This window comes from Rhinolophus ferrumequinum, chromosome X (assembly GCF_004115265.2).
Source record: "Rhinolophus ferrumequinum isolate MPI-CBG mRhiFer1 chromosome X, mRhiFer1_v1.p, whole genome shotgun sequence".
NCBI lineage: Eukaryota > Metazoa > Chordata > Mammalia > Chiroptera > Rhinolophidae > Rhinolophus > Rhinolophus ferrumequinum.
Window position 1 is genome coordinate 113,739,088 of NC_046284.1, and position 23,143 is coordinate 113,762,230.

At 42.9% G+C, this 23,143-nt stretch overlaps 1 protein-coding gene across 6 annotated transcripts in view; it reads right to left on the reverse strand.

The window, feature by feature from the left end:
- REPS2 (RALBP1 associated Eps domain containing 2) overlaps nt 1-23,143 on the reverse strand; it is a 207,795-nt gene that overhangs the window by 27,140 nt on the left and 157,512 nt on the right. For all 6 annotated transcript variants that reach the window (XM_033109693.1, XM_033109675.1, XM_033109684.1 and 3 more), the window contains one exon: nt 879-962. In XM_033109693.1, the coding sequence (XP_032965584.1) occupies nt 879-962 (84 nt within the window). The remainder of the gene's footprint in view (nt 1-878; nt 963-23,143) is intronic.

Below are 23,143 nucleotides of genomic sequence, written 5' to 3' on the forward strand. Positions count from 1 at the left end.
GACTTCCTTTCTTCCTCATTTTTTTTTCATGCCTGCAGCCTATTACCTCTTTTTGTCACCTGGAAGGACATGAATGAGATTCCAGGGGCCCAGCCACCCTCCTTTCCTTTCTTTTCTAAATTCTATGCACATCTTACACCACGGAGCCTTTTCTAACTGAAGACAAAATTCGCTTTTGCCTCACTTTGGGCTTTTTGGACTGTGTTATAAGTTTTGTAACGGTCTCAGTCATGTACTCAGCATTCTCCTACCCCCAATTCCTACATGAAGTCAAGCTCCAGAGCCAGTGTCTTCTGGAAGGAGACAGTTGGCATGCTTGTCAGAGGCCCCTGCCTCACCTGTGTTCCCGAGCCCAGGGCTCGCTCTCTATCCTGGGAGAAGGGGCTGAGAAAATGGGGAAGGACGGAAGAGGGTGAGAAGATGAAAGGACAGCACAGTGAGTGCTGCTTATTGAGCAAGTGACGTGTGACTCAGTGACACGGCTGGGCTGAGGTGAAGACGCTGGGACGCAGAGACCACAGCAGAAAGATGGAGGTGGGGAACTACTGTGCCCTCCAGAGGCCTTCCTAGAGGCTTAGCAGTGTGCCACGTTCTGCTAAAGGCCACTGTCCCTCCCCACCGCAATCGTTCATCTTGCCGAAAGCAAGGCTGCCATATTTAGCTGGGAGGCTGAAGAAGAAAGTACAAATTGTCAGCGACATCAAGGTCCAGCCTAGGAATCATCAGGATCCCATCTTCACAAAGAACCCCAATTCTACGAAATCTAGGTCATTAACATTCACGTCAGGACCTGAGAACCTTAAAGAGTAGATGTGCGGACAGAGGCCCAGGGGAGGGCTCATGGCACCACGACAGTGGCACATCCGTGCTGGCCATACCTTCTTTGTTGGACTACTCTCTGCAGCTTGAGAGGGGGCTCTGTTCAGCTGGGGGTGTAACTCAGCCTCGGACGCTTGTTCAGACTGCAGCAAAAGATCAGAGAGGATACAGAATTGTACACCTGAAATTTATGTAATTTTACTAACAATTGTCACCCCAATAAATTTAAAAAAAAAAAAAAGCAAAACCATAACCATCCAAATACACCATGAAGAGCACTCAGGAAAACAGTCACTATGGGGAAACGGATTTAGAGCAAGTTGCAGCCAAGCATGGGCAGGTCTGCTGATCCTTGGGAAAACCTTCCATAGACCCTGCTCTTCCCTCCTGTCCCTCCTCCCAGCATTGTTCAACCTTAGGAAAAGGAGTCATGGGGATATCATCTATAAGTGCACACATGCATTGTGAAAAACCAGCGCTTCACGAGCTGAAATTAAAAATAGCAAGGCTTATCGGAGCAATAAGGTTGGGGAAGAAATGAAAAATTTAACCCAAGACTAACAAAAATAATAATCATAATAAAGAACACAGAAATTTAAAAAATATATTAAATTCCTAATAAAGAAACCATCTAGTACGCATGACTTTTTACCTTAAATAAGGTTGTGCGTGTAAGCGTGATGGAAGGAGTAAACAAAGAGGGTTCTGCTGCTGAGTGTTACAAAATCAGTGAATGAATTCACAAAGATGGTTAAGGCCTGCCCCCAGAGCCCTTTCAGACAGAGCAGGCACCCAATAGCCAAGCGAAGACCCAGGAAGCCTGGGCGCCATGTCTCCCCCTACCTCCGAGGTTACCACATTCAGCTGTGCTCGACTACTTTGCTAGCAGGCACTGATGCAAAACAACATGCTGAGAGAAAAACCCTCCATGTGAACCAACAACTGTACTGACATCAGTCCTGTACCCACACACGAACCTGCGTTACAGAAACACACACGCAGCACACGTGTGCCCACGTCATCCCTAACCTGGCCCTCTCTAACCTCGTGTGTGTGGCTTCTTCCTTCCTGCCTCTTCTGAAAAGGCTTGTCCCCAAGAGTGCCACTGCTCTCCTATTTAGCAGATTCTAGTTGCCTCTTCTCGTCTTCTCCAGACCTTCTGCTCAGCACAGAACCGTTGACTACCCTTTAAAACCTCAGTCCCTGGCATCTGATAAGCCACGGTCTCCTACTTTCTTTCCTGTTGACTCCTCTTATCCCCAGATTTAAGATTTCTCAAGGTTCTGTCTTCAGTTCCCCTGACCCTCTTTGTCCATTCTTTCCCAGAGTAATCCCATCTGCTCCTCCATTTTTACTGCCCAAGCTAGAAACTTCGATTCCCAACCAACTCCCCACCTGGTCTAAACCTACTGTGCAGGCACTCAGCATGCCTGATTTCTAGTTCCAACTTTTTGTTATATAGCCTTCTCCTTTTCACTAAGGCTAACTATATTACTATGATGACTATTAATAGATATTACAAAACACAGAACACTATACGTTACACACGGCTCTAGGTGCTTTGCATGGATTTACTGCAGTAAATTTCAGCATCGCAGCCTAGGAAGTGGTTATTATCCCCATCTTATTAGTGAAGAAATTGAGGATCAAGAAATTAAGCAACTCACCCAAGATCACACAAATAGTACATTCTGAGCCCAAGCCTCAGGTCCCAAGCTTGTTTTGTGATATTACACTCTACAACATCAGCTACTCTTGGGCCAAGAACTATTTATTGAACAGCTACTACAGGCAGGCCCTATGCTGCCACTGGTACTCAAGGATGAACAAGCCCCAAACCCTGTTTACAAGGAACGTGAAGTCTAGCAGGAGGCAGAGAAATAACTAGCCAAACATGCCTCAGTGGAATTAGGACGATGGTAGGGAAGTGTGGGGGCTCCAGGAGTATCCAGCCTTGAGGGTCAGCAAAGACTCAGGGGAAGATGATGTCCCAGTGGAGACCTGAGTGATAAGCAGGGTGCAGCCAACCAGAGGGGCACTGCATAGGGATGGTGAGAAAAGAGGCTTCAAAGGCCTCTTACGCTCCGACACCCAGAATATCAGCCTGGGGTACCCCAAGAACACAGAGGCCACTCACCAACATGGGAAGCATGGGAGCAGCAGGTGTGAGGGGGAGCTTGCTTTTTCAGCGTAGTGAGTTTGAAGTTCGTGGGAAACATCTAGGCGAGGCCGTCCAGGAGCCACTCAGTGTCAGGAGTCTGGGTGATGGAGACCCACCTCCCCTGACTGTTCTGACAAATGGCATCTTACTTCAACATCTGCTAGCCTACTGTCTGCTTTATTGATGGCCGAGTGAGGGCCCAATAAGCCCATGAGCTGTGCTAAAGAACTGCAGCTTGGACCCGGGGACCGCTTCCTGCGTTCCGCATGAAAATCTGTTGCTCAGAACCCATATGTTCTGGCACCAAGCCCATGGGCGCAGCCCCCTGCATGGGCCCTGGCTGTGCATCGCATGTCCCACTGGCCAAGCAGAGAGGAAAGGAGTCACAGACCAGCCACCCTGCCTTTCAATCAGTCAGCTCCCCTCTACCATCAGGCAGACAGAGAGAAGCGTTTGCCCTACCGCTCCCTTTCCAGGGGAGATGAGTGAAATTTCCTTGTGGAAATACTGAGGAAAACGATCATTTGGATTCTCTTTTGAACAAAAATGAGGATCCTGAATACAGCAAAAGTACTCAAATGTCTTTGTCATCACCTTTGTTTTCACTTAAATATCTCTAAAACCACAAACAACAATGGGTTGGGGGTTTGGAAGGAGGAGAAAGCAGTTGTGAGACCGGTCTGATGTTTTTTTCATTTACAAATTTACCTTCCCAAAATGGCATCCAAGGGCCTGGGTTTTCTAGCTCTGTGACTAGTAACAAAGCACTCCCCATTGTTAGGTCAGGCTAGGTGTAACCACCAATCTCCTTACAAAGAAACTCAAGACCTTCCCACCCCTTTCTACTGCTTCATGACTGATTCTAAATGGGTCCGTTTGTTGAACATTCAGAGGACTGAATCTCATGAGGGGCCTGGAACACAGGAATCAGGAAGGTCCTGGAAAGGCAGAAAGTCACCAGAGCCAGAAACTATCCCAGGAAAAGAGATGGGGAAGGAAAACTAGCTTTGTGGTTTAAAAACAAAACCAAAAAACCCAAAAAAAACTAAACATGAGATTTAGATATGAAAAGCCCTTTCTTCCCAATAAACTATTTCACTTCAGGAAAATAGTATGAGCCTTACATTAGACTTAGCAGCTGGAAAGCAGAACAAACTGGGGAGATTTCTTTGCTTCTCTTCAGACTTTTTGAAGTGAACAATTTGGGGAGTATGATAACCCAAGAAAGCAGGGGGACCTCAGTGGCTCCCTTTTTTCTCCATGTGTTAGAGAAAGGAGGAAAAACTCTGCTATCGATATGGACAATATACCCTTGTCCAAAAGTTTTGGTTATCTAAGCTGAAATCCAATGCCTGCATCTTGTGAAAGAAACAAATGTTTAGATTACAATTAATATTGCAAATGGCAGTCCTTCCCTCATTGCTCCATGTGTAACAACATGTACTCAGCCAGGATGTGGCAAGCCAGGAAAAATTTACTTTTAGCCAAGAACTCATTGAAACTCGAGCTAAGGTTCCTTTTAAAAATATATGTCATATTTTAATATTAATACTCCCCTACCCACAAATGAGAAATATATTTTCATTCTAATTTTGCAACAAAAAGCCTGGATAGGTCACATGAACTTGGAAGGTGCTGCTACTCAGGATGTGGAGACCTGCTCTGGGGCTTTGCCCATTGCCATGGTTGACAGGACAAAATGGCTCCTGCTCAGCTGGCTCCCCAGAAATGGACATAGGCCCAGAGAGGCTAAGCATGTTGATTCTCTACCAGAAGGGTTTATTCAGTTATTCAGATATTTATTTTATTCATTTGATGTGTCACGTTCCAAGAATCTCAGGTTCTGCTTCTAGGGAACTGGACCTCAAACACCGGGAAAGTGCTCCCAGAAGAGGGGGGTAAGCACTGTAGGATGGTCCTCCTTTGTCTCTCAGATCACTTGTTCTGGGGAAGCCAGCTGCCATGCTGTGAGGACACTCAAGCAGTCCTAACAAGGAGCCCATGTAGCAAGGACATGAGGCCTCCTGCCAACGGCCATGTGGGGGAACCATCTTAGAAGTGGATCCTCCAGCCCCAGTCGAGCCTTCATATGACTACAGCCTTGACCGACATCTTGACTACAGCCCAACGAGAGACCCTGGAGCACAACCACCCAGATTAGTTGCTCTTGAATCTCTAACCCACAGAAATCATGAGATAATAAATGTGAATTGTTTGGGGCTTCTAAACAACCACTCTAGTATGTCTGGAATTCGGGGTCTAGTGGGGTGGAATAAGGGTGAACAGTGGAGAGGAACGGGAGAGCGGAAGCTGGAGAAGGGCAGTGGAGGGGATCAAATGTGGTCTTACAGATCATTGCCCTGGATTGTCTATTAGCCACTCAACCCCATCTTCTGCTTCTATGACCTTCCCTATATTGCAGGGGGGTAGAAGCCTGGGAACTACAGTTATAGAGTTCCACAGAGTTCCTTCTTGGCACTGAGAGTCATGCACATGAAACCAAGAAGGTGAAAGAAAAGCCATGTTATTGCTCCTCTGGCAGCGGTGGGCAGAAAAGCCTGTGTTTCAGCCCTCAGAAGGCCTTGTAGTGGCCTCGGACATTTTCCTTGAAATCACAGCTTAAGTGCTATAGGCAGGCTGAACGTCCTGAACTGTATCCTTCAGTTCTTACAATGTCTTAAATTTTCAGAAAGTTGTGCCAAACCCTAATGTGGTGCCCTTCCCTCATCTGTGTTCCTCTAACACATCCAATTTTTTTTGTTTAAGTACCAAATTCCTTGAATGAAATCTCTTCCGGTGAAATACCTAGAGTGGTTTGTTTTCCTGACTAGACTTGGTTGACATCCCTGTTCGGGATTTGGAAATTATCCTGAGGGCCCCAGGGGCCCCCAAAGTATTTTAAGTAGGGAAGTGATCTAACTAAATTTGTATTTCAGAAAGATTAATCTGGATCCAGTGAAAAATGGATTGGAAGCAATGCACAGTGGGGGAAGGGAACTCAATTAGAAGGCCAAATAAGAAAACAAGACAAAAGATGACGGTCACTGAAACCAGTGTGGTGGGAGTGAGTACAGGCAGAGTTGAGAGCTATTTAGATTGTACACTGGTGCATCGTTGGTGATTGGTAGAATGTGGTAAGTGAAAGAAAAGAACAATGGCACATGAAACCCAGGTTTGATCTTATGGGTAAATGCTTCACAGAGAAAACAGTTAAAAACAAGACGAAAGAAATGTGTCAGCATAGTAGCTGAGTAACATGAAGCAGGTCATCACAAAGCCGTACTAGAAGAACCCATCAAATAGGGGTTCCAGGGAACCCCAGTTCCACGAATTCTCTAGAGCAGGGACTGGTAAACTTTTTCTGTAAATAGCCAGACAGTGAATATTTTCAGTTGCCCTGGCCATTCGATGGCTGGGTCTCCAGGTCTCCATTTGCAACTTGCCAACCTGCTCTTGAGTGCTAAAGCAGCAGAGACACTACAATGAATGGGCGAGGCTGTGCTCCAATAAACTTTACTTACAAAAACAGGTGGCGGGACAGCTTTGGCCTGTGGCTCACGGTTTGCCAGCCACTAGCCCAGAGGGAAAAAGAATTAGATAAGCTTAAGAAACACTGCATAGTCTATCTCCCTCTTAGAAACTCGGAGCACATAGCAGTCACACGCTCTGAGATCCTGTGAGGTAAAGGGAGCCACTACCTTCGATTAACCCAGCAAACTTATACAGCTACTTACAAAAATTCTTCTCATGTAACTTCTCATGTAACAAAACTTCTTCTCATGTAACTCCTATTAACATCCAGCAGAACTAGTGTTCTGTGGAACACACTTTGGGAAACACAAAACTACAGACTGGGTTATAGAGGAACAAAGGAAAAACATTCCATTTCACTTGAATGCCAAATGCCATGTTGCACACCCAATCCTTCAAGAGGAGCATTCTCTACAGGGGTTAGTAGATCCAAGTCCAGGGGCCCCTACTGTACACCTGTCCCCCTCTCACCTTCGCCAAGAGCATGAGGCAGGGTGAGGATGGGGTGGCTGCCTGGCAAAAAGGGCTCCTCTCCCTTCTTTCCCTTCCCCCCATGCCGCAGTAGCAGCTGCTGCTGCCAACGACTCTGCACGAATTTATTTACTGGGCTCTTTTAAAACCTTCTGGACACAAATACAATAAAAATAATTCATTATAACAGTTAAAGCAGATGAACGCAACACTGATAAATTATGAATTTTTGTAGGTAGCTTAAAAACGACATGTCTCAGATTCCAGTTCCAGCCAGGCAGTCCCACTTGACAAAGGTCCCATAGCACCCATTGGACTCCACGTGCTCATCACATCTCATGCCTGGGCCACTGCAAACATTTCAGCAGATCTTTTCCCAGCCTTCAGTTTTTCCCCCAGTCCACTCCACCCTGCACACCACTGAGGAACTAATTTTGTAAGGCACCTTCTCATCAAAACACTTTTTCTCAAAGAGCCTCAATGGGTCCCTAAGGCCTATGGCACACAACACAATCCCTCAGCCAGTTCAAGACCTTCCATCATCTGGTTCCAATTTACTTCAGCATCATGACGACGTTAGTTTGCCAATATAGAACTAACTCCAGGCACATTTTTTAAATTTTTTTCTTTTTTAAAGTTTATTGCAGTGACAATTGTGAGTAAAGTTACATAGATTTCAGGTGTACAATTCTGTATTACATCATCTATAAATCCCATTGTGTGTTCACCACCCAGAGTCAGTTCTCCTTCCATCTCCATATATTTGATCCCCCTTACCCTCATCTCCCACCCCCCATCCCCCTTACCCTCTGGTAACCACTAAACTATTGTCTATCAGTTTTGTTTCTCATTTGTTTGTCTTGTTCTTTTGTTGTTTTTGGTTTATATACCACATATCAGTGAAATCATATGGTTCTCTGCTTTTTCTGTCTGACTTATTTCGCTTAGCATCATACTCTCAAGATCCAGCCATGTTGTCACAAATGGTCCTATATCATCTTTTCTTACCGCCGAATAGTATTCCATTGTGTATACATACCACAACTTCTTTATCCATTCATCTATTGAAGGACATTTTGGTTGTTTCCATGTCTTGGCCACCATAAATAAAGCTGCAATGAACATTGGAGCACACGTGTCTTTATGTATAAATGTTTTCAGATTTTTTGGGTAGATACCCAGGAGAGGGATTGCTGGGTCATACAGTAATTCTATTCTTAATTTTTTGAGGAACCTCCACACTGCCTTCCACAGCGGCTGCACCAGTCTGCATTCCCACCAACAGTGTATGAGGGTTCCTTTTTGTCAACAGCCTCTCCAACACTTGTTACTATTTGTCTTGTTGATGATAGCCATTCTGACTGGGGTGAGGTGATATCTCATTGTGGATTTTACTTGCATTTCTCTGATGATTAGTGATGTGGAGCATTTTTTCATATGTCTATTTGCCATTTGCATGTCTTCTTTGGAGAAATGTCTCTTCAGGTCCTCTGCCCATTTTTTTTTTTAATTTATTGGGGTGACAATTGTTAGTAAAATTACAGAGATTTCAGGTGTACAATTCTGTATCACATCATCTATAAATTACATTGTGTGTTCACCACCCAGAGTCAGTTCTCCTTCCATCTCCATATATTTGATCCCCTTTACCCTCATCTCCCACCCCCCACCCCCCTTACCCTCTGGTAACCACTAAACTATTGTCTGTCTTGTCTATGAGGTGTTTTTTTTTTCTTAGACATTTATCATTTCTATCTCTCACACTGTGGACCCCCCGCCCCCCATCCACTATCTCTCGGACATCGCACCGAGCCATCCCATTTCCTCTATCTGCACTCCCAATGCTGTACTCTGCCTCTTGTAAATGTATACATACCTATATATACATATATATATAATATTATAGTTGGCATTCATTATTGTTCAGCTTCAGGTGTACAGTGCAGCCTCTGCCCATTTTTCAATTGGGTTGTTTCTTTTTTGTTGTTGAGTTTCACGAGTTCCTTGTATATTTTGGATATTAGCCCCTTATCGGAGGCACTGTTTGCAAAAATCTTCTCCCATTCAGTTGGTTGCCTCTTTATTTTGTCTATGGTTTCTTTCGCTGTGCAGAAGCTTTTAAGTTTCATATAGTCCCATTCATTTATTTCAGCTTTGACTTCCTTTGCCTTTGGAGTCAAATTCATAAAACGCTCTTTGAACCCAAGGTCCATAAGTTTAGTACCTATGTTTTCTTCTATGTAGTTTATTGTGTTAGGTCTTTTTTTTTTTTTTTTTTTTTTTTTATATATTCTTTTTTATTTATTGGGGTGACAATTGTTAGTAGAATTACATAGATTTCAGTTGTGCAATTCTGAATCACATCATCCATAAATCACACTGTGTGTTCACCACCCAGAGTCAGCTCCCCTTCCATCACCGTACATTTGATCCCCCTCACCCTCATCCCCCACCCCCCAACCCCCTTACGCTCTGGTAACCACCAAATTACGTTCCCCAGATTAATTTTCAAACCCCGTGGCCATCCTGTGGTCACCGACTGCCCTCCAATCCCCTCACCTTCCCCCCCACCCCCCACTCCCCCCGCCCATCTAGCAACCCTCAGTTTTTCCTCATTGTCTCCCAAACAGTTTCTGATTAGTTCATTCACTTATTCTTTTCTTTAGAATCCGCAAATAAGTGAGATCATATGGAACTTATCTTTCTCTGTCTGACTTATTTCACTTAACATAATGTTCTCTAGATCCATCCATGTTGTTGCAAATGGTAAGATTTCTTTCTTCCTTATGGCTGCATAATACTCCATTGTATAAATGTACCACAGTTTCTTAATCCAGTCATCTACCGATGGGCATTTTGGTTGTTTCCATGTCTTAGCTATTGTGTATAGTGCTGCAATAAACATAGGAGTGCATAGAGATTTTTGAATTGAAGTTCTGGATTTCTCCGGATAGATACCTAGGAGTGGAATTACTGGATCATAAGGTAGTTCCATTTTCAGAATTTTGAGATACCTCCATACTGTTTTCCATAGCGGCTGCACCAGTCTGCAATCCCACCAACAGTGCACAAGCGTTCCCTTTTCTCCACATCCGCGCCAGCACTTGTTGTTTGTTGATTTATTGATGATAGCCATTCTGACTGGGGTGAGGTGGTATCTCATTGTGGTTTTTATTTGCATTTCTCTGATGGTTAGCGAGGTTGAGCATTTCTTCATATGTCTGTTTGCCATCTGTATGTCCTTTTCAGAAAAATGTCTCTTCAAGTCCTCTGCCCATTTTTTAATTGGATCGTTTGTTTTTTTGGAGTTGGGTTGAGTAAGTTTTCCATAGATTTGTGATATTAATCCCTTATCAGATATATCACTGGCAAATATCTTTTCCCATTCAGTAGGATCCCTTCTTGTTTTATTGATGGTTTCCTTTGCTGTGAAAAAACTTTTTAGTTTGATATAATCCCACATGTTTATTCTTTCTCTTAGTTCCCTCGCGCGAGGGTGTATATCAGTAAGAATCTTACTCCGGGTAATGTCTGAGAAGTTTCTTCCTATGTTTTCTTCTAGGTATTTTATGGTTTCAGACCTTACATTTAAGTCTTTAAGCCATTTTGAATTTATTTTTGTATATGGTGTAAGGAGGTGGTCCAACTTCATTTTTTTGCATGTGTCTGTCCAGGTTTCCCAGCACCATTTATTGAATAGACTGTCATTACTCCATCGTACATTCTTGCTTCCATTGTCGTAGATTAAATGGCCATATAGGCGTGGATTTATTTCTGGACTCTCTATTCTGTTCCATTGATCTATGTGTCTGTTTTTATGCCAGTACCATGCTGTTTTGATTACTGTAGCCTTGTAGTATAATCTGAAGTCAGGTATTGTTATACCTCCCACTTTGTTCTTATTTCTCAAGATTGCCTTTGCTATTCGGGGTCTTTTATGGTCCCATATAAATTTTAGGATTATATGTTCTATTTCTGTGAAAAACGACGTTGGCAGTTTGATAGGAATTGCATTGAATATGTATATTGCCTTAGGCAGTATGGACATTTTAACTATATTAATTCTTCCTATCCATGAACATGATATGTGTTTCCATCTATTTATATCTTCCTTCATTCCTTTCATCAGTGTCTTATAATTTTCTGAGTATAGATCTTTTACTTCTTTGGTTAAATTTATTCCCAGGTATTTTATAGTCTTTGGAGCGATTGTAAATGGGATTGTTTTTTTAATTTCTCCTTCTGATGTTTTATTATTGGTATATACAAATGCAACTGATTTCTCAATATTAATTTTGTATCCTGCCACTTTACTAAATTCATCTATCAGCTCTAATAGCTTCTTGGTGGAGTCTTTAGGGTTCTCTATATATAGTATCATATCATCTGCATACAATGATAACTTTACTTCCTCCTTACCAATCTGGATGCCTTTTATTTCTTTTTCTTGTCTGATTGCTGTGGCAAGAACTTCCAGAACTATGTTGAATAGAAGCGGAGATAATGGGCATCCTTGCCTTGTTCCTGATCTTAGGGGGAATGGTTTTAGCTTTTCCCCATTGAGTATGATGTTAGCTGTGGGTTTGTCATATATGGCCTTTATTATGTTGAGATAAGATCCCTCTATTCCCACTTTCTTAAGGGTTTTTATCATAAATGGCTGTTGGATTTTATCAAATGCTTTTTCTGCATCTATTGATATGATCATGTGATTTTTATTTTTCATTTTGTTAATGTGGTGTATCACATTAATAGATTTGCGGATGTTGAACCACCCCTGCATACCAGGGATGAATCCCACTTGATCGTGGTGAATGATCTTTTTAATGTATTGCTGAATTCTGTTTGCTAATATTTTGTTGAGGATTTTTGCATCTATGTTCATTAAAGATATCGGCCTGTAGTTTTCTTTTTTTGTGGTGTCTTTGTCTAATTTTGGGATCAGGGTGATTGTGGCTTCGTAAAAAGTGTTTGGGAGTCTTCCCTCCTTCTGGATTTTTTGGAAGAGCTTGAGGAGAATTGGTGATAATTCTTTTTTGAACGCTTTGTAAAATTCACCTGTAAAGCCATCTGGTCCAGGGCTTTTGTTTGTTGGGAGACTGTTGATTACTGATTCAATTTCCGTGGTGGTAATCAGTCTATTCAGGTTTTCTGTTTCTTCTTGAGTTAGCCTTGGAAGGTTGTACGCCTCTAGAAAATTGTCCATTTCTTCCAAATTGTCAAATTTGTTGGCATATAGTTGCTCATAGTAACTTCTTAAAACTCTTTGTATTTCTGCAGTGTCCGTTGTCACTTCTCCTCTTTCGTTTCTGATTTTATTAATTTGGGTCCTCTCTCTCTTTTTTTTAGTGAGTCTGGCTAATGGTTTGTCGATTTTGTTTATCTTCTCTAAGAACCAACTCTTGGATTCATTGATCTTTTGTATTGTTTTTCTGGTTTCTATTTCATTTAATTCTGCTCTGATCTTTATTATCTCCTTCCTTGTGTTCCCTTTGGGCTTATTTTGCTGTTCTTTTTCCAGATCCCTTAAATGTGAAGATAAACTGTTGATTAGTGATGTTTCTTGTTTCTTTAGGTAGGCCTGCAAAGCTATGAATTTCCCTCTTAGGACTGCTTTCGCGGCATCCCAAAGATTTTGGGTCGTCGTGTTTTCATTTTCATTTATCTCGAAATATCTTTTGATTTCTTCCTTGATCTCCTGCTTGACCCATTCATTATTTAGTAATAAGTTATTCAGCCTCCATGAATTGGTGTGTCTTCCCGTTTTTTTCCTGTAGTTCATTTCTAATTTCATAGCATTGTGATCAGAGAAGACAATTGGTATGATTTCAATTTTCTTAAATTTATCAAGACTTGTTTTGTGGCCTAACATATGATCTATCTTGGAAAATGTTCCATGTGCGCTTGAGAAGAAAGTGTATTTTGCAGCATTGGGGTGAAATGTTCTGAAAATATCGATTAAATCCAAGTGGTCCAATGTATCATTTAAGGCTGTTGTTTCCATATTGATTTTCTGTCTGGAAGACCTGTCCCTTGTGGTCAGAGGTGTGTTGAAGTCCCCGACTATAATAGTGTTACTGTTGATCTCTGCCTTTATGTCAGTCAGTACCTGTTTTATATATTTAGGTGCTCCTATGTTGGGTGCATAGATGTTTACTAGGGTTATGTCCTCTTGTCGGATCGATCCCTTTATTATTATATAGTGCCCATCTTTATCTTTTAGTATGTTCTTCATTTTAAAGTCTATTTTGTCAGAAATAAGTATTGCAACTCCAGATTTTTTCTCGTTTCCATTTGCATGAAATATCTTACTCCAACCCTTCACTTTCAGCCTGTGTGTGTCTTTTGTTCTGAGGTGAGTCTCTTGTATACAGCATATACAAGGGTCTTGCTGTCTTATCCAGTCAGCCACCCTATGTCTTTTGATTGGAGCATTTAATCCATTTACATTTAAAGTGATTATTGATAGGTACATAGATATTGCCATTTTTAAATTTGTAGTTAGGTTGTTTTGATCTTTCTTCTATTTACAGAAGACCTTTTAGTATTTCTTGCAATGCTGGCTTGGTGGTAATAAATTCCTTTAGCTTATTTTTTTCTGGAAAGCTCTTTATCTCTCCATCAACTTTAAATGATAGCCTTGCTGGATAAAGCAATCTAGGTTGTAGGCCTTTGTTTTCCATCACTTTAAGTATCTCCTGCCACTCCCTCCTGGCCTTCAATGTTTCTGTAGAAAAATCATTTGATAGTCTTATGGGAGTTCCCTTGTATGTAACCCTCCGTCTTTCTCTTGCTGCTTTTAGGATTCTCTCTTTGTCTTTAAGCTTTGCCATTTTAACTATAATGTGTCTTGGTGTGGACCTGTTTGGGTTAATCCTGGTTGGAACTCTCTGCACTTCCTGGACTTGTATGTTGGTTTCCTTCATCAGGTTGGGGAAGTTTTCAGACATTATTACTTCAAATATGTTCTCAATCCCTTGCTTGCTCTCTTCACCTTCTGGTATTCCTATGATGCGCATGTTGTTGCGCTTGATGTTATCCCAGAGGTCTCTTAGGCCATCTTCATTGTTTTTTATTCTTTTTTCTTTTTGTTGTTCCGTTTGGGTGATCTCTGCTACCTTGTCTTCTAAGTCGCTGATTCGATCCTCTGCTTCATCTAGCCTGCTGGTAATTCCTTCAAGTGAGTTCTTAATTTCGGTAATTGTGTTCTTTAGTTCCAACTGGTTTTTCGTTATGATTTCTACATCCTTCTTTATGTTTTCTCTAAGCTCGTTTGTTATGATTTCTACATCCTTCTTTATGTCTTCTCTAAGCTCCTTAAACATTCTTATCACCAGTGTTCTGAACTCTGTCTCTGAGAGGTTGGTTACGTCTGCTTCATTTGGTTCCAGTTGTGGAAGCTTCTTCTGTTCTTTTATTTGGGACGTGTATCTTTGTTTCCCCATTCTGGCTGACTGTGTTTATTTTGATATATTAGGTAGATCCCCTAGAGTTCTTAGTTCTTGCTAGGTTATCTTGTGTAGTATGTGTCCTTTATATTTGACTCGCACCACGTCGTCCTCCTCTGCGTGTGCTCCAAAGGTGAGTCTTGTGTTGTGTACACTGTCCCGTTCAAGAAGATCTTTAATTGCTTCCCGCTAATGAGCAGGTGGGGTCAACTCCTGGGCTGACCTGCCGTGAGACTTGGCTCTGCCCCCCGCAGGGCACTCTGCTGCGTGAGGGTTGACCACCCCAATGTGTTTTGGCCTCTATGGGCTCCAGAGCCTGCCGAGAACCCCCTCTAGGTATGTGACCTGCAGGTCAACCCCGGCTGCACTCAGATTTGGTCTGGAGTTGGCCCCCAGATATGCCGAGTCCCGTGCCACCCAAGCTGGGCCCCGGCAGGGAAGTCCCAGAACAAGGCAAATCACCAAGCACAGCAGCAATGACAACAGCAAAGAAGAAAAGAAAAAAAAAAAAAAAAAAAAAAAACAAACAAACAAAAAAAAAACAGCCGATAACCCCCGCTCGACACAGGCAAAGATATCAAAGATACAAGATAAAGCAAAACAAAACCAAGCAAAGCAAAACAAAGCAAAACAAAAAGCAGCGACCGTCTCGGCCTGAGCCCATCAAGCAATGACCAGGTTGTCCTCTGCTGTACCAAAGAGCCCCCTGCTTATTGCGCAGGCAGAGCCGGTCACCTGGTGCTCAGAGAGACTTTGGGACTGCAGACTTAAAAGCGTGGGCCTGAGGGGTCTGGATGATAGTCTCCACAAAGTCAGTGCAGCTTCTGCCCTTGTCCGCACGTATGCACACCGAGAGGAGCACCACCAGTCCTTTGTCCAGAGCTCGTGAGTCCTAGGGCACTCCTTCAGTGTGTGTGTATGGGTGCGGGCGGGAGATTTCTGATCTGCTGACCGTGCCTCACAAGCTGGGCCCCGGCAGGGCAGTTTCAGAACAAAGCAAATCACCAAGCACAACAACAACAACAACAACAAAGAAAAATATCAAATACGTTCACATGCAAAAACCACCTGATAACCCCACTCGACATAGGCAAAGATATCAAAGATATAAAGACAAAGCAAAACAAGACAAAACAAAGCAATACAAAAAGCAGCGACAGTCTCGGCCTAAGCCCACCAAGCAATGTCCAGGTTGTTCTCTGCTGTACCAAGGAGCCCCCTGCTTATTGCGCAGGCAGAGCCGGTCACCTGGTGCCCAGAGAGACTTTGGGACTGCAGACTTAAAAGCGTGGGCCTGAGGGGTCTGGATGATAGTTTTTACAATATCAGTGCAGTTTCTGCCCTTGCCTGCACAAATGCAGACTGAGAGTGGCACCACCAGATATGTGACCAAAACTCTTGAGTCTTAAGGCACCTCTTCAGTGTGTGTGTGTGAGTGCGGGCAGGAGATTTCTGATCTGCTGGAAGCCCAGAGCTGCGCCTGCCTCACTGCTGATCTCTGGGTGTGTCTCGGCCGCTGCACCCACCCCACCCTAGGCAAGCCAGGAAGGGTGGGGGCTGGAGATGGAGGGGTCTTCACTCTCCCAGCCCAGCCGTGCGTCGCCCTCTTCCCGCAGGCCAGAAAAGGTGGTGGCTGGGGGTGGAGGCGTCTCTTCTCTCCTAGCGCAGCCAAAATCACGCACACTGCCCAGACTGCCTGGGTCAGGGCTGCCCGTCAGGCTTCCCAAAGCGTGAGCTTTTGATACCACTTCTCGGTTCAGGGGCCGGTTTAAGTCTCTGGAAGGGCGGGGTAAGATTGGAAGAGCGCGGCGGGGGAGGGGCCTAGGTATGGAGACTGCGCCCCCCGTCCGCCGCAGGGCGCGCCGCCTTCCCGGCGGGAGAAATCAGCCGCGGGACGCAGGGAAAGAGCCGCCACCCGGTCTCTGCGCTCTCCGCTCTGCCTGGGCCCCTGTGCGCGCCCGGCACAGCGGGGCTGCACCGCGGTTTCCAGTCCTAGTCTCTGGAAGGGCGGGGTAGGATTGGGAGAGCAGGGGGGGAGGGGCCCAGGTATGGAGACTGCGCCCCCCGTCCGCCGCAGGGCGCGCCGCCTTCCCGGCGGGAGAAATCAGCCGTGGGACGCAGGGAAAGGGCCTACCCCCGGTCTCTGCGCTCTCCGCTCTGCCTGGGATCCCGCGCCTGCCCGGCTCCGTGGTTTTCGGTCCTCGCCCCCGCCAGCTGAGGCTCCGCTGGGGGCTGGGCTCTCCCGCCGCTGCCGGCCGGGCGCTCCCACACCGCTTCTCCTCCTCCTCTCCTTGCTCCGTCCAGTTAGCTTACCCCTAAGAATTTCTTAGCTTCAAGCAATCCACGAATCTCTCCACTACATTGTGTGGTGAGCGAAAATTTCCTCGATGGGTTATAGTTCCCGTTTGCAACAAGATCTGGAGGAGAACTCAGAAAGTGCGCCCTGCTGCCGCCATTCCTATGACGTCACTCCCTGTGTTAGGTCTTATATTTAGGTCATTGATCCATTTTGAATTAATTTTGGTACACAGTGACAGACAGCAGTCTAATTTCACTCTTTTGCATGTGGCTTTTTAATTCTCCCAGCACCATTTATTGAAGAGGCTGTCTTTCCTCCATTGTATGTTTTTTGCTTCTTTGTCAAAAATTATTTGTCCATAATCACGTGGGTTTATTTCTGGGTTCTCAAGTCTATTCCATTTGTCTATGTGTCTGTTTTTCTGCCAAGCCCATGCTGTTTTGATTATTGTAGCCCTGTAGTACAACCAAAACTCAGGGAATGTGATACCTCCAGCATTGTTCGTTTTTCTTAAGATTGCTTTGGCTTTCGGGGTCTTTTATGGTTCCATACAAATCTGATAATTTTTTGTTCTAGTTCTTTAAAAAATGCCATTGGGATTTTGATGGGGATTGCATTAAATCTGTATATTGCTTTGGGTAATATGACCCTTTTAACTATGTTGATTCTTCCAATCCATGAGCATGGAATGTCTTTCCATGTCTTTGTGTCTTCTTCAATTTTTTAAAAAAACGTCTTATTGGTTTCAGCGTATAGGTCTTTCACATCGTTGGTTAAGTTTATTCCTAGGTATTTTATTCTTTTTGTTGCAATTTCAAAAGGACTGGTTTTTTTTTTCTTTCTTTTTCTGAGAATTCATTGCTAGTATATAGGAATACAATGGACTTTTGTACGTTGATTTTGTAGCCAGCAACTTTACTGTATTCGTTTATTGCTTCTAATAGCTTTTTGGTGGGGTCTTTAGGGTTTTCTATATATAGCATCATGTCATCTGCAAAGTGATAATTTAACTTCTTCATTCCCAATTTGGATGCCTTTTATTTCTTTCTCTTACCTGATTGCCCTGGCAAGGACTTCCAACACTATGTTGAAAAGCAGAGGTGATAGGGGACAGCCGTGCCATGTTCCTGAACATAGAGCAAAGGGCTTTGGTTTTTCACAGTTAATTATGAGATTAGCTGAGGGTTTGTCATATATGGCCTTTATCATGTCAAGGTATTTTCCTTCTATACCTATTTTATTAAGTGTTTTAATCATAAATGGATGTTGTATCTTCCCAAACGCTTTTTCTCCATCTATTGATATAATCATATGATTTTTGTCCTTCGTTTATGTAGTGTATCACATTGAAGGATTTGCACATGTTGAACCATCCTTGTTTCCCGGGGATGAAACCCACTTGGTCGTGATGAATAATCTTTTTAATGCATTTTTGCATTCAATTTGCTAGAATTTTGTTTAGGATTTTTGCACCTGTATTCATCAGAGATACTGGTCTGTCGTTTTCTTTTTTTGTGTTGTCCTTACCAGGTTTTGGTATCAGGGTACTGTTGGCCTCATAAAATGAGTTAGGGAGTATTGTGTCTTCTTCAATTTTTTGGAAGAGTTTCAGTAGGACAGGTATTACATCCTCTTTGAATGTTTGGTAGAATTCACTAGTGAAGCCATCTGGTCCCAGACTTTTGCTTTTGGAAAGGTTTCTGATAACTGATTCAATTTCCTTACTGGTGATCGGTCTATTTAGATTTTCCAATTCTTCATGATTCAGCCTGGGAAGGCTATATGTTTCTAAGAACTTGTCCAGTTCTTCTTGTTTATTGAATTTGGGGGCATATAGTCCTTCATAGTATTCTTTGATGATCCTTTGTATCTCTGTGGCATCCTTGATAACTTCCCCTCTTTCATTTCTGATTTTGTTTATTGGTGTCTTTTCTCTTTTTATCTTAGTGAGTCTAGCCAAGGGCTTTTCAATTTTGTTAACCTTTTCAAAGAACCAGCTCTTTGTCACATTAAGTTTTTCCATTGTGTTTTTGTTCTCTATTTCATTCAATTCTGCTCTGATTTTTATTATTTCCTTTCTTCTGCTGACCTTGGGTTTCATTTGTTCTTCTTTTTCTAGTTCTTTAAGGTGTAACGTGAGATTATTTATCTGGGATTTTTCTTGTTTCTTGAGATAGGCCTGTAATGATATAACTTTCCCTCTTAAAACTGCTTTCACTGCATCCCAAAAATTTTGGTAGGATGTATTCTCCTCCTCATTTGTTTCTATGTATCATTTGATCTCTACTCTTATTTCTTCCTGGGCCCAATCATTCTTTAAAAGTATGTTGTTTAATCTCCACATATTTGTGGTTTTTCCTGCTTTCTTTTTGCAGTTGATATCCAATTTCAAAGCCTTGTGATCAGAGAATATGCTTGGTATGATTTCAATCTTCTTAAATTTGCTGAGGCTGATTTTATGTCCCAATATATGGTCTATCCTTGAGAATGTTCCATGTACACTAGAAAAGAATGTATAGTCTGATGTTTTAGGATGCAGTGCTCTATATATGTCAATTATGTCCATTTCATCTAATGTGTCATTTAGGGCTGCTATTTCCTTATTTATTTTCTGTTTGGATGATCTATCCATAGCTGTTAGTGATGTATTTAGGTCTCCTAGTATAATTGTGTTTTGGTCAATTTCTCCCTTTAGTTCTGTTAGTAGTTGCTTGGTATATTTCGGTGCTCCCTGATTGGGGGCATAAATATTGATGACTGTTATGTCTTCTTGTTCTATAGTCCCCTTTACCGTTATGAAATGTCCATCTTTGTCTCTTGTTACCTGTTTTATCCTGAAGCCTCTTTCATCTGATACCAGTATGGCTACACCTGATTTTCTCTGGGTACCATTCGCTTGGAGTGCCAATTTTTACCCTTTCACTTTGAGTCTATGCTTGTCCTTGTAGCTGAGATGTGTCTCTTGGAGACAGCATATGGTTGGGTTTAGTTTTTTTGATCCAATCTGCTACTCTGTGCCTTTTTATTGGTGAGTTCAGTCAATTTACATTTAGGGTGATTATTGATATGTGAGGATTTCCTGTCATTCTCTCTTTAGTTTTCTGGTAAGGCTGTGTCTCCATTGTTTCTTTGCCGTTTTGTTGTTGCCTATTATTTCTGTGTGGTGGTATTCTACAATGTTTCCCTCTGTTTCTTCTTTTATTACAATATATATTTCAGTACTAGATTTTTTTTTGAGTGGTTACCATTAAGTTTATGTAAAAGAAAATTTAATATTTAGAGTATTTCATTTTCTTCAGCATGCTTACTTTCTCCATTCCCATATTCCAGTTCAGGCCTTTACTCTCCCCCCTTTTATGTTTTGGTTTTCACAAATTATCCCTATTTATGATGGTTGAATAGCCTCCTTCAGTATTTCTTGTAATGCACGTTGTGTATTAGAAAATTCCCTCAGCTTCTGTATGTCTGGAAAGGTCTTTATTCCTCCTTCATATCTAAAGGATATCTTTGATGGATATATTATTCTTGGTTCACAATTTCTGACTGTCAATAGTCTGAATATTTTATTCCACTCCCACCTGGCTTGTAGAGTTTCTGCTGAAAAATCTGATGATAATCTAATGGGCTTTCCTTTGTAGGTTACCGTCTTCTTTTCCCTGGCTGCCTTGAGGATTCTTTGTTGTTGATTTTAGACAGCTTCAATACAATGTGCCTTGGAGAAGGCCTGTTGGGATTGAGGTAATTAGGTGTTCTATTTCCGTCTTGGATTTGAGGATCCAGTTCTTTCCACAAGTTTGGGAAGTTCTCATTGAGGATTTGTTTGAATATATTCTCTGTTCCCTTCTCTCTTTCTTCTCCTTCTGGTATGCCCATTATTCTTATATTGCTCTTTCTGATAGAGTCAGAAAGTTCTTGTAGAGTTCTTTCATTTCTTTTAAGTCTCAAGTCTCTTTCTTCTTCCATCTGTGTAATTTCCAGGTTTCTATCTTCGATGTCACTGATCCTTTCCTCCATCTGGTCAACTCTATTACCTAAGCTGGCTATTTCATTCTTCATTTCTTTTATTGAGTTCTTAATCTCCAGAAATTCTATTTGGTTCTTTTTTAAAATTTCAATCTCTTTGGTAAAATGTTCATTTTGTTCTTTGATTGTGTTTCTGAGTTCATTAAACTGCCTGTCTGTGTTTTCTTGCATCTTGTTGAGATTTTTAAGAACTGCAATCTTGAATTCTCTGTCATTTAAGTCACATATTTCCATGACTTGCAGTTCATTTCCTAGAGACTTTTCATTTCCTTTCTGAGCTGTCTTGTTACCTTGGTTTTTCATGGCAATTAATGGTTTATTATTTCTCTTCCTGGACGTCTACAGGAGTGGGTTCTGCAACAGGTTGATAGAGGTCTTTCTTTTGTTTTTCAGTAGGTGTTGGTAGAATGTTTTATTTTCTCTCCGACTGCAGCCTTCTATTCTCTCTCACACTGTAGTGTTCTGTTTTCTCTACACTATTCTGGCTTCTCACACAATAGGGGGATTCCCTGGAAGGCGGGCTTCTCCTCTGTGAACAGTTCACCTGGGTCACAGGGCGGAGTGTCTGTGTGGGTATGCAGAGAGCTTTTGAAGTTCCCAAGTTCTTCCTGCACCAGATTCAGAGCCCGTGTGCTTCAGCAGCTCTGTTTACTCCTGCAGGGATCCACCCAGATTGGTGGGGCCAGGGGCGGGGTGGGTGTGAGATGTGGCCCGAGCAATGGGGGCGACCACCACCACAGCCGGTCCTGCTTCCACAGCTCCCTCCCCTTTGCCGGAACTAGTTGGGCTTCGAATCTGTGTCTGTGGACCACAGTTCTCAGAACAGCAAATATTCTGTTCTTTTGATCTGACACTGCTACTGTTCCGCTTCTAGCACCGGGCAGGTGGGGGCGGGGCGAGCTCTGGGAGGGTGGGAGAAGCCAGCTAGTCTCAGGGCCTAAGGCTTCCAAACCACCATTTTCAGCCTTCTTACCTCAGTCTTTGCTCCGAGGTCTCTGCCGTGAGCGTTGGGTTCAGCCGTGTTATATGCTGTCCCCTCAGCCCTGTGGGCCATAAGTGGAGCCCTAGCAGTCCAAGTTCTTCCCTCTCCCGCAGCTGCGGTAGTTCTGGGATGCAGCGAGCTCGGAGCACCAAGCTAGGTCTGTGTCCTGCGCCTGTGCGGCTCTGTCTCCGCACTTCTCCCTTCCCCCCTCCCCCACTCACGCTATTCGCCCACCTTTAGGTGATTTCAGTAGTGGGCCTCTTTGTCCTGCCTGTCTGCTGTGCAGGGAGTCCTTTGTGGAGTTATAGTTGTTCAGTTTGTTGTAAATTCTAGGGGAGATTTCAAGAGGCTCACCTCACGCCGCCATTTTTATGACGTCCTCCCAGGCACATTTTTTACCTCAATCTTCAAACACACCAGCAGTTTCTTCCCAAATCAGTTATGTTTGTTCTAGACCACCTAGCCCAGTGGATCCAAAATATTGCTGCACAGGAAAATTATCTAGGGAACTTTTATAAATTACAGATTTTTAGATACTACCCCAGGCTTTCCTAAGTATAATCTCCTACAAGTGGAGTATTTGAAACTTCTGTTTTATCAAGCTCCCTGGGTGATTTATATAGAGCCAGTGCAGACCAACTGAACCACTGATGGTCCAAACTCTTCATTTAAGAGATGAGAAAACCAAATATCCAAGGTTCTAGACTGGAAAGGGCCACAGGTGCTCCAGCAAAAACTAACTAGAATTCTTAATTGTTTTCTTGTCCATTTACTATGGAGGGAATAGGGGGTGTATGCAATATGGTTCCATAAATATATGTATATGAAGCTGAGCAAAATCTTCAGCAATTAGACTTAAGTCAAACTTGCAACAAAAAAGAGTCAAATCTCATTTAAAAACTAAGTAGTCTAATTGCAGAACTAATTGCTAGGGTGGGGATAATTGGTGACTTTTTAAAAAATATGTAATATTCATGCTACTGACAGATTAGAAATAGAAACTAGTTTCACTTATCACCCAAGAATCCAGGCAGATCCCAAGAGTGGGGATCACACCAGCAGTGGCACATGAGCAGACAATCCCTCTACAACCTCTAAGGGCTCTACAGCATCTTACTCCTATTCTAAATGTCACTCGGTGCCTAACTTTCACCTGACCCCATCTCTGCTAGGTAAGGGCAAACCATGTGGTCAAACTCCAGCATAGAAGATGCAAAACCAATGGCCAGCAGCACACTTGCCATAGCAAAGCCCATCATCCCCCAACAGTCTCAAGAGAGTGTCCAAAGGACTGCATTCTCTGTAAGAACAATTACCAAAACCCATGACCCAAGTGACCTGTGAGAGGTAGAAAGAGAACTGAAGTATAAGCACCTGGAGGACAGGATCTGCATCTTATTTCACTATAC